Source organism: Montipora capricornis, chromosome 13 (assembly GCF_036669925.1).
Source record: "Montipora capricornis isolate CH-2021 chromosome 13, ASM3666992v2, whole genome shotgun sequence".
In the NCBI taxonomy this organism is placed as follows: Eukaryota; Metazoa; Cnidaria; class Anthozoa; order Scleractinia; family Acroporidae; genus Montipora; species Montipora capricornis.
The window spans coordinates 18736349-18748793 of NC_090895.1; the positions used below are offsets into that span (position 1 = coordinate 18736349).

At 39.3% G+C, this 12445-nt stretch overlaps 1 protein-coding gene across 2 annotated transcripts in view; it reads left to right on the forward strand.

Moving 5' to 3' along the window:
- LOC138029965 (uncharacterized) overlaps window positions 1-10204 on the forward strand; it is a 21889-nt gene extending 11685 nt beyond the window's left edge. Inside the window, exons 6-8 of one of the 2 annotated variants that reach the window (XM_068877806.1) lie at window positions 1029-1906; window positions 3455-3548; window positions 6333-10204. In XM_068877806.1, the coding sequence (XP_068733907.1) occupies window positions 1029-1906; window positions 3455-3548; window positions 6333-6384 (1024 nt within the window). In that variant the 3' untranslated portion in view covers window positions 6385-10204. Of the gene's footprint in view, window positions 1-1028; window positions 1907-3454; window positions 3549-5199; window positions 5966-6332 lie in introns of those variants that run through there. The other variant, XM_068877807.1, reaches the window with a different exon arrangement.
- Window positions 10205-12445: the final 2241 nt, after the last annotated feature.

Below are 12445 nucleotides of genomic sequence, written 5' to 3' on the forward strand. Positions count from 1 at the left end.
GAGTGGAGTAATCATAAACCAAAGCAATTCGCTAATTACTGTCGACACTCAGTTGAAAAATGCTCCAACCACCCGGTAGAGGCCCGGACAAACGGCTTCAACATTTGCTTTAACATCCGGCGTTCGATTTGTTGAGCGATGTTGACTACTGGGGGGGGGGGGGGGGGGCAAACGATTTCAACGCATCATCAACATTGATTCGACAAAGCCTTACCAGAGGCCTGGTATTCAGTCCCAGGCTGCAGCCACGGTTATTATTCTGGCTATGGACATGGATGCGTCATTGAGAGACCACTTAGTGCGCAGGCGCATACTCAACAATCTTTAAAGAGGAAGGCAAACGGCGTCAACTTCATTCAACATTCACGAAAACAAAAGAAAATTTGAATGGTTGTTGGAGTAGAGTTTGAACGCTTCTAAAGTCATTCAACGCATCCATTCAACTTCGATTTAACATAGTTCAACACGGCTGAAAGGGTGGGTGCCTTTTTTTGCAGCGGGGGAGGGGTGAGCGAAGGATTTCAACTCTGCTGTTCAATAAAACCAAACTGATGTTGAATAAAATGTTGAAAAGCCGTTAATTTGCCTTTATCAACTCGTTTGATAAAACCGAGTTTTCATGTTTAACTGTCCATGATTATTTTTCTACTTTTAACCAGTCATGTTGAAACTGATTTGTGGCGTTTTGTCGACGTCGCTGTCGTAGATCTGCACGTCTCTAGCAGCGTGTAGCGCTAATTGCGCGCACGGCGCGACTCGATTGGTTGTCTTTCCTGTTGAGAGGGGCCTTAACTGTATTGTAGAAGAAAACGAGAATGGTAAAAATAATACATGTATCTAACGACATCGTACTCACAGTGCGATCAACATCTTTTTCGTGGTGTCATTTAGCCGTGACGTTTAATGGTTGATCTCACGGGGTAATGTCTGTTGGGATCTACGTTCTGGTGTTTTCTTAAGGCTGATGCATGTACCATATTCAGCATATAACAAAAATAACTTAAGTCTTGTTCTGATTTTATTTTTAGCATTCAAAGAGCATGGAGAGAACACAAACGTAAACCTCAAGACACGTTGTCCGAAGGTTCCATTTACACGTATAGCAAACCAAATTTTGGGATGGTTACCCATCCGACTTACTCTACCCCTGAAAGCAGCAGCTTTCACATAAGGACAAACCCATTTATGGAAGGTAGTGACAGTTCGTCGTACTATGATGAAGATAATCATTCAGATGTTTTTAATGACAGTCTTGAGCAAGTTACAGAAGAGAACTTGCGGAATACGCAGCAACATGGACCCCACAGAAATATTTACGATGGTCAGGGGGATACAGAAATCGATCATTTAATTGATGGGTTAGAATCTGTTAGCTTACCGCCGGAGCTGCCTTCACCGACCACCGATTGGAAGTCAATAGAATCGTGTTTGACATCGGAGGGCGAGACGCACGATTCCGAGCACAGCGAGCTTATTGATTCATCTAGTGAACGCTTAAAACAACTCTCCTTAAAGTCGAAGGATTTGCAAATTTGTTTTGTTGACGATACATTACTGAGCGATGTTGAAGGTGACGAAGACAGTTGTCTGATAAAAGAGTACATCATTGATAATCAAGACATTTCTGAGGAGGAGAAAAGAGACTCGGGTTGTGTAGCTGGCGATGAGGAGCTGTCAGAATCATTTAGTATAAAAACAGTTAGTCCCGAAACGTTGGAAAATCAAGATATCTCTCAAGAGGAGTCAGAAAAGGTGTTAATGGAATTGAGTGAACAAGACAGTGACAATGGAGAGAAAGAGGAGAAATCTCCAACGTTTATATCAGGCTGGACTGAGGAAAGACTTAGAGATTTAACTGTTTATGAACTTAGAGAACTTGAGAGAAATATGGCACAGTTAATCGAAGGTAAGGGTTGGAATGCGTGAAGTCGAGTGCCAGCCGAAAGCGAAAATCAAACTTCGAATAGCAAGTTTTCAATTTCCAAGGATAAAAACGAACATTAACAATTTAACACCGAATTTCAATTTTAAGATTGAACCACCGATCGGAAATAGAAACTCGTTCAAATCGAATCAAAGTGAAAATTGGTATCCGAATGGCCATTCCCATATTTGGTGAAAATTGAAAGTACAAAAAAATGGTCTCAAAGTTTCATCTTGGTTTTTCTTGTAGACTGAAATTTGATGTTTACTTGTTAATTTTCGTTTTCTTGGAAAATGAAAATGAAAAATAGAACTTTGATTTTCGTTGTTCAAATTCGTAGAAAAACGGTTGGCATTCGAGTACACACAATCATTGTGAACTTTCGCTCCTATAGGTGGTTTTCACGTTACGTAATCGCCGCCATGTTGGTGAACGAAAAGGAAAGAAGGTCCATCAGCCTCTTTTGTTCGTCCACCAGCATCTACATTACTCCATTGTCACCTCAAGACATTGATTGCAGACCACCAACACTTAGAGGCTATATTTATTCAGGAAAACAAAAAAAAAAAAGCGTTTGCATACGAATAGAACTCAATTCCCTAGGGGTAAGTCTGGGGCATAAAAGTATTGTGCGAGATTTATACTCAGTGAGGTGTCTAGTACAAAAGGACACGAAGTCCTACCACAGCCAGATGTAATCTGCTGAGACTCGATTTTCACAAAGTAGGAAAACCGGAATACGCGGACAAAACCCCTCGAGTCAAGATAAGATCGACTAAAACTCAGCCCACAAAAAGCACGTACGATCGCAGAGGCGGAAGGTGGAATTGATGTCCACCTCGCCATCCTGACTCCCTAAGGCGCACAGCACAAGGTACTCTCGCACAGTCACCCTTTCAGATAGCATGACACAGAACAGAACAAACGGCAACCAGTGTTTTTCTTTGGACAAGCCGTGTGCCGTTATAAATATGGCACAAACTTGGCTCTGTAATGTTATGTGAACGTCGAGAACGTGTGTAGTCTTCTGGGTATGGTGCGGTGCATTCATTTATGGTATGTTGGCATCGGCAGTGCCTGTAAAACAACAGATCTTAAGATTTTTTTTGTACATCGTACCACTACAATGTCGAGTACAATAGACCGAATGCATAAATGGCAGCCAAAAAAATATTCTTTTGTTTATGTGCTAATTAGATTCACTAGCCTCGCTCTCAAGCAACATTTCTTTTGTATTTTGTCCATGCAAACGAGGCTAGTGAGGCTAATTAGCACATAAACAAAAGAATGTTTTTTGGCAGCCATTTATGCGTTCGGTCTATGACCAGCATGCAACAAGGTGGTTGTTATCCGAGTCGTTAACTATCGTAATATTGGTGAGCAAGGTTTGCGTCAATTCGCGCTCAGTTTTCCTTTTTCTCTGTAGCGGCATTTTAATTCAGTTCAACAGAACACGTACATTAAGACTCCCAGGCAAAGTGTGAGTCAAAACTTGTAGTGAAAACGCATTCTTTTTTTCTCAATATTCAGCTCAGAATGAAGTTTTAGTCACGGAGTTAATGACAAGAGACCGTCTTCATCTGAAGCAAGATTCCCTTCTGATGGAAGTGGAAGATGCATCAAAGTAAGCTATTTATACCTTAACGCAAGAATATGACTCGTTATAAAGACACTGGTTACTCCCCTTATTTTACTGAATTCGCTCGTACCCATAGCTTGTGCACAGTCGCCCGCTGTCGTCAAACATTGGAGAGGAGTTTTGTGATTTACCGGTGGTAATCGTGTTCCGGAATAATTTTGCAACATTATTGAGTGATCCACGCTGACCAAAATTTACGTGGCTTACATCTCTTTGGAGCTAAATTTTCAAAATGGTGGTAAATGCGGTAGATTCCAAACGTGCATTGAAGAGAATCCCCGAACGTTTTAAGATTCCATGGCTTTAAATACATAGAAGTACTCTTTAAAGGAAAGGATGTGTATGCAAGTCTTCCAACTGGGTACGGAAAACCGCTGATCTTCAGAGTAGCCCCGATCGTTGCCGATGAGCTGTTATCTTCCTCGATATGTACACATCTCTTGATCTTCCAGCGCAACAGGCTTTGTAGCTTGTTGTTGAGAATGGCTAGCTTAACCCGGGTCTGACCAAGGCGTTGGGATTACATTGACTGGTAAGAGGATAGCAGACGACTTTTTCGAGTGAACAATCTTTTGAATCGTGCTATTCACCTCGTGAACATTCGTCAGGAGCGCCCTTCGTTTCTTCAGCGCTGACAAATAATTCCTACAAATTTACGTAGAATCGATTTCCACTTTACACTCCGTCAGGAGCCCATGAGTAGGAGCGAGCAACCCCCATATATTCTTGTCAAGGCGTTTTCACAGGCCGGTTTATTTTTAGATTGTATTTCCCGCGGATGAGACTCCCGCAGGGACCCAATGACCAATCACAGGAAACTAACTTGACGTCATAGCGTCACCGAACCGGAACGGCCTTTGTTGTTTTGCGGCAAAGGAAGTCCAAAAACAGATTGGTCTGTAAAATTGCCGTGACATAGGCTTAGTATGGGAGTTGCTCGCTCCTACTCATTTACGGTATTGTTGATGTACACGGGAGATGTTTGTTTGGAGAAATAAAAATAAAAGCCAATCAAAATTCGTTGTTTCAATGATGTAATGATCGGCGGTAATAACCAATCAAATTATATTGCTCAAATTCCAGGAAAAATCACGTGGTATTTAGCACGATTACCAACGGTAAATCACAGACGCCCCTCTCCTCTCCGATTTTTTTTTTCGGAGAGTGGGCGGCTGTACACAGGCTAAAGAATAGCTAATGATCACATTACGGCATGCTTGAGGTTGAAGAAGGGGTGGGGAGGTATACTAGAAATAGAAACGTTTTATACGTTTGTGTTACCACAAATTGGTGGAATGTGACTGTTAGTTTTAACCTCTTTGTTAATGTAGCAGCTGAACGACTTATCGCCGCCATTCAGTTATATTTGTGTCAAGTACTGAATTGTGAGCAAAGGAAGCTCACACGTCTAGGGGGGTCCTTTTCTGACGTTGTGTGATCTGCAAATTTAAGCCGGAAGTTTTGGCACAATTATAAAGAGCAGTTCCATACTCTGGCTAAAACAGCTGATATACTAACGCAGCCGCCATTATTGCCTTTGCAAAAGATTCTTTCTCCAGGTCTGCCTGTGTGAAGATCATTAACGTTAATTTGTATTTCCTTTTCCTTTTTGCCTTTGTGTCGTGACTTCACCCAGAAAAGTGAGACGTCTTCGACTGAAGAATTCCTGATTGAAGCTGCCGTACTCCACAGTAGTGATCAAAACAAGTTATTTACGTTTTAACCGAGAAACAGGGCTTCAGGCCAAGAAACCTTCCTTCCCCCTCCCCAAAGAGATATTTGCAAAGTAACTTGGCTTTTGCTGATCCCAATATAGAAGGGAGATGTTTGTTGCGATGACATTACCAAATGTTCCCTGCGTTGACTCGATTTTGACTTGAATCTCAAAGATGTGTGGCCAAAGCTGACAGATTGTGAAAGATGTTCCAATCAAACACGGAATCGGTTACGAATTTCAAAAATCGATGTTTTTTGCCTTGGACGATAAGCCCAATACCAATACCAGGAGACCCTCGATAAATAAGATTTAAAGGAAAGATTCTGGTGGGTACTGTTTGCTATTTTGGCTCCTTAGGATGTCTTTCGTGCCGAGACATTTTTTTAAAAAGGTACCCATTTTTGGTCACATTTTACTGCGCTCAGGAAATTTATTGTCTTCTGTTACGACTGACGAATTGAAATTTGGAAAATAAATTGAGGTATATTCTCGCGTCTCATATCAACGAGGAGACCAAAAATTTAAGATAGTGAATAACACTTCCTACTGAATAAGGTTTTTTTCCACCAACACAAGGAATGATTTAGACGCCAGTTAGTTATTAGGATTATGAGGAATGAGTTATTATTTCTTTCCTTTTGTGAAAAAAAAAAAGAAAAGAGATCAAGAACAAAAAAAGAAACAATTTTTTGTGTTATCGTTCCTTTTAACTGAAGGATGATAAATTCAAAGGGACCCGCCCAATCTGAAGTACACTCTTTTTGATCGATTTTTAAAACTCGTTTTCAATCCTTTGCTTGCTTCGAGTGTGATAAAAACACACTCTCGGCCCTGTTATAGTGGGACCTTGATTTTAAAGCAGTACCAAGACACTCGGAATTTTAGTTCTTTCTATCGGGGTTTCGTTTTCCATGCATATTTTGATAAGAAGGTTGAAGAAGTTCGTTCGTAAACTCGAAAACATTGTCATAGAGAAGTTCATTAAATCAAGGCTCCGCTATTATTGTTTCGTGTTTTTCTTCACTGGTTTTGCTGTTTACTTCTGCACACAGGCTTGCACAAGCACAATACCAGATGACTCACAAAGGCAGAAAGAGCATCTAGTCCTGCACTTTACAGCACTGCACAGCACTGCACTGCACTTGTCCACTTAAACTAATATTATTGTTTTTATTCTGCAAGGAAGTAATTCCTTTCCCTTTTTAATCTGAAAATATTCTCAAAGATGGGATCTTCAGAATTAAGATGGCCGCAGTTTCAGAAGTTGGTTTTCGGACCGCAATACGAGAGAGCAAATTGTGCACTGGTACATCTAAAACAAAGCCACTTCATTTAAATTTTCTTTGGTTAAGATGTCCCAGTGCGCAATGGCGGTTTTTGTACCATGTGATCACTTGCTGCAAAAGGCCTATTGCCTTTCTTGGCTGCCGTATCTCGTAAGAACGTTAAGAAAGAACATTAGGAAGACTGTGATCCATCTGTCCTGAAAAGCTGAGATTTGAGCATGTTTTCAAGAAGAGAAAGGGCAACGTTACAAAAAAACTTCAGGAATAGAGCCGTCTTTGTGTTGACGATACCGACTGAATTGCTTTCGAAATAAGCCTATCAAGATTAATAATCGTCTTGCTGTACTTTACTGAGTACAGTTGGATCTTAGTTGATGAAATCACTTTGATTTGTGAAGTTCTTGAGACGTTTTAAGATCTTAAGCTGTTCTGGGATCATTTAGAGAGCCTGAGTACACGACGATTTTTTTGTTTTTTTTTTGCACCCATTTTGCACGCAAAACGACTTGCAGTGCAGGTTAATCCCTCTTACGTGATACAACTCGCAATTGATCAGCTCCCAAATGGCTTGATAGCTCAGTTGGTAGAGCAATAGACCGCTTTCGATATATTAAAATTCAGTTGATCCTCGAGATGATGCCTTTTGTTTAGGACTGAATTTAAATATATCGAAAGTGGGCTACTGCAGCGATATCGCACGGTCCTTTTTAAGCAAGTTTTTTTTTAAAGTCCTGCTTAAGTTGCTAATCGTAACTATAACGAAATTCTCGAATCTGATTGGTTCTGTGCGTGTCTGTTTGTCGCGTAATTGGCGCGCGATCACGTGGGTGTCCAATTACTGGCATCCAATGGACCTCTTTCGATATATTAAAATTCAGCTTGAAAGAGAAGTTTAGAGGACCAGGACAAAGGAAAGTGGAAGATATGCAAATATTCTCCATAATCATTCCAACGTGTTTCTATTGTTTTTGTTCTCTCTGCCTTACTATCAAGCTGAATATTTGATATTTCGAAAACGGCCTATTTGAACAACTCCGAATTTAGATACCTGTAATTGGACACCTTCGCCATCCGCGCGTCAATCACATGCACTTGGAAGGGGTCTTTCTTGCTGTTTTCCTACCCTTTGCAAAACAGATTGAATATGATTTAACTTTTTCACACAAAAAGGGATATTTTAAGACTTTTTATCCTCCAATTTTGTTCTGATTTTCTCGCATTTTGTTACGATTAATTAGTAATAGGACTTCGTGTCGTACAATTCAGGGATTATCGTGCTCGTGATTTCAAATCGGCTGAGCGCGCGATTTTGAAATCACTCGCAAGATTATTCCCTAAATTGTATTCCACTCAGTCGTTATCTTTTACTGTTACTTATCTCACTGGGATAATCTTTCTAACTTTCATTTCGAGTCGCAATAATCAGTATATCTTTGCAGTGGCAAGGAATGGCATTTTCCTGTGATGTTTTCGTTCTTTTCGAGATCGTCTTTGCTGAAGGTCGTAATTAGAAGTGTACATCAACTCAAAAGTAGACGTGGGCTGTTTTTGGAACAGCAGTTCGCGTGCTGAAATATCGGTAACGTTCATCCGTTCAAATAGCTTTGTTTCCCAGAAGACGGCAGTGAAACTTAGCATAGTTGTACATTCTTTTGTGATGCCACGAGCCTAAAAAAAAAATAGTGGTAAAGAGAATAATCGTTGAAAAGTGATTTTAAAAAAAAGAATATCCTTGTTCACTCCTTTGTTGGTGGCTTAGTAGCTTAGGCACAACTGGCTGCTTGCTCCTACTTGACTTGAAAGCGATATTCTTGCAGTTGCCTCAATTGAAAGAAAAGTGGTATTGATTTATAACTACTTAAATAAAAGGACACATTCTTTGCAGCACATCTTTTGCTTTAACAGGAAATTCTGCAATTGTCGTTTATCTAGCTTACACTACTTTGCATTGCATTTCTTTCAGGTGATTAATATGTTCTTTCTTGCAATTGTCTCAAATTCGATTAAATATTCTGAATGGTCGATTCGTGTTTAATTTCCCTTTTAAATGTTGTTGTTGTTTCTTATTGTTATTATTATTATTATTATTATTATTATTATTATTATTATTATTATTATTATTATTTTATTTATTGTAATCTCAGTATTGGAGTATATTTCACGTACTACGGAGCAAACTTACTCTTTTTAGGGTAAAAATTAGGGTTTGATAATATACTTGGAAAAATTTCTCCATACTTATTGACTGAGGTAATTCAGAGAAAAATAACAAACGAAGCATTCTGATTGGTCAATGATCAAAGAAACCCAAAGATAGCCAATCAGATGGGTGCACTGAGTGGCGCACCTTTTGCGTGATTCTCGATATGCGGCGTTGCTTCACCTTAATTGAGATATTTTTCTATGGATATTTTTAACTACTTCTTAACCTAGAGTGAGGTCTTTACGGGAAAATCTCAAACTGAGGCCGTGCGGTATTGACTGAGCGTTATTGATAAGTGCATTTTTATTCTTTTTGGAATGAGTTTGAATCTTTGAAATGGAATGGATTCTTATTTTCCCTTAATGCATAATGAAAAATCAGGCACTGAACTTCAACTAGGTAAAGACCTGTAACTACGAGGCTGACGTTTCATGTCCGATTTGTCAGTGTAACTGTAAAAGTAGAGTGAATTATCATAGATTGCTCAGAGAAGCCATAATTTAAATTAGCTTATAAATAATGTTGAATTGCCTGAAACATCCGGTGTAAAAAAAACAAAAACAAAACAAAACGTTTTTGCATGAGAATATAAAGGTAAATAAATGAATAAAGAAATAAAATCTAAGGATTGCGTCATGGACGACTATGTTTACTGGAGTTTCGTGTTATGTCTGGAAAAAAAGCAATTTCAAATTTTGGAACAGAAACAAATGGAAACTTTATGGGTGGACAGCCCTTTTTCCATTTTTGGCAGCTGATATCATTCGTGAAGAACAGTGTAAATTGCTTTTCTCAGTAGAAATGACTTTAAGCACAAAATCACTTTGACCTTAAAGTTTGGTTTAGGAAACCCGCAAAACGTATTATTTCTTGCTGGTAGATACATTTTCGACCTCGGATGTTACGTTCCTAGCTTTGTGATTGGTTCACTCAATCTCGGTTATCAGCTCATATCCCGTATGACCTAATATGGAAACAAATTAATATTGCTTCGACTGTTGCCAAGATGGAAATTGATTGGCTTTAATTTTCAAGTGTCGAAGCGTTCCAAATTTAATGGGAATTCAATAAAACAATTATTCAATTCGCTCTTGTTAGATGTGAGACTGGTTATAGCCAACTCGGCGCTGCGCACCTTGTTGGCTATTTACCATATCCAACGTGCCCTTTTGGAATAATTGTTAACTATAAGTTTAGCTTTTTGCTGTCCTTGGAGTGTTCTGGTTTAATTAACGAGCAAGGTTGCTTCACAATGAAATGGCGCCAAAAGTGTTAATGTTGATTAGTTGGTAGATTTGGTGACTAGATATTATTTTTATACTTTATTGTTCTGTTTATGAAGGTAGAAACAAGATTATGTAAGTAATGACAAATGTACATACTTAAAAGATGGTGCTTACGTGATTTAAAGAAATAAAGTGGCGAGAACTAAAAATTAATCACTCATGCTTGTGTATATCTAAAGATTATTTACCAAAGTGGTGGTAAATATCCACCACTGTTACCGATCCTGAAGTGAATAATTGTCTTAGTTTTGACAGTACCACACAAGTTGATGAATCAGCCGAGTTTATCGATACATTTTGCTCCTCGGTAACCGAAGCAAAACGGAAAACCATTTTGCTTTTCTCCTTTAGCCCAGACGTGAATAGTTATTCCATGAGCCCGCGTTGGATACGAGTTGGCCATTACCAATCTCGTATCCAATAAGGGCGAATAGAGCAATTGGCAGTCTTGCTTGCAGGCGCTTCAGTTGCTAATCGTAACTATTAATTCTGATTGGTTCTATACGCGCCTCATATCCAACGCGCTCTCATAGAAAAATTAAGAGAATCTATGATCCTCGCAGTTAGGAACGCAATTTTTGCAATTGCGTAGAGAAACCTGAAAAATTCAGGACTTTCACATATCATTTCGTTCATTGATTCATTCACCACGGGAACATTTGAACCCACAAATGACCAGCTCCGAAGATCAGTGGCTTCATAGCTTAGTTGGTTAGAGCGTCGCACCGGCATCACGAGGTCACGGGTTCAAACCCCGTTAAAGCCTTCAATTTTTCAGGCTTCTCTATGCAATTGCAAAAATTGCCTTGATAACTGCGAGGATCAAGCTTCACTTGATTTCATATCGGCAGTTTAATGTATGATTCATTTCATATATCAGTTCGTTAACTAGATGTAATTAGTCACCTCCGAGCTAGCCATTCAGAATGCGTAGAAAGCATTATTGGTTTGTGTGGTAAATACCAATGCATTTTATCAGTTACCCATTGTTTTTCGGACAAAACCAGTTGATTGTCCCATAGTCTGAAAGGCAATAGTAACAACGGAAGACAGCAAATACATTTTTACATCAACCTCAGTGCTGTGTGTTAACAATTTTATTGCTGCATGTGTTGTAAAGTAACAAAATCCTGTGAAATACTCCCTTTCGTTAGAAACTTGCCTCGATGTTACAGGACTTTCACATATCATTTCGTTCCGAGAAAACACAACTACTTATCTTATCCTTCGTTCCGAGAAAACACAACTACTTGTCTTCAACTGACAGCATAGTTCTCAGCAGTAGACTGAACACTGGACACTATGTGATGCTAGAACGATTTCCAGTCTAATATGGATGGATGGTAACCCATCGATGCGAGAAATTTTGGTTTTAAAGCTATGACGTCCTCGACGGTACGTATGTACGTTCGTCAACCCCTCCATGTCTGCCAATGTGACCAGTATCATGCTAGTTTCAGCATCCATCTGTGATATTAGACATCCATGTTTTGATCAATTGACACCTGTCATAACAAGGTATCAACTGACCAGTATCACTTGACCATATCGCGGGCTCAAGCTTAGAGCTCACCGTGGTCAGTTGTTTTTTGTTTTTTTTTTAAGTTGACTTCTGACCAGGTTCTGGTTTTCGATTGGATTGCAGGCTCAACCCAGGTTAACTCAGCTAAACATATGCGAGGCTTCATTTTTTGCGCGCTTTCTGTTGCTCGACGCGGCTACATGGCCATACTACATCAACTATAGTCATTAGACCGTCAATGCTTTTTGTGTTCGAATGAAAAACGGTTTGAAAACTCTTCTCTTTCTGCATTTTTCACCTGTTTTAATCCAGTTTGACATATGATAGCTGTGGTCCACACTGGCGGCTAACGCAGTTATTCAAGTCAAGCATCGGAGGGATATAAACTTAAAGCTGAGTGTTTATTTTTAATTTGCTTACAGCTGCTTTTTTCTCTGTATTGCAATTTTTGGCATATCTTTAGAAGCTCTGATAAGGTTACATGATGCCTGGAGGACCTATGACTAGAACAGAAACGAAAGGAGTGCGAAAGAGAACAACAACAACAAAACAAAATACCAGTAATAGCTCATACTTAGTGGAAGAAGTTACTCCACATATTCTTTCCTTGGGCACTAAACCGTTTGTTATTTTCAAAAAAGTGGTTTAATCGGTTTTCCCTCTTTTTCAGGAATGAAAATCTAATTTTATTGTCAACTGGAATTAAATAACAGTTACCTGTAAACTTTTGGACAGAAAAAGTTGATTTGTTTTGCTTTTTAATCCGTTTGCCCAACTGGTTTTCGATGTGCCTCGACAGTGACAAGAAAATTTTGCCCTCATGTTATAAACACGAAATCGCAGAAAAAATCTCGTAAAATAAGGGGGA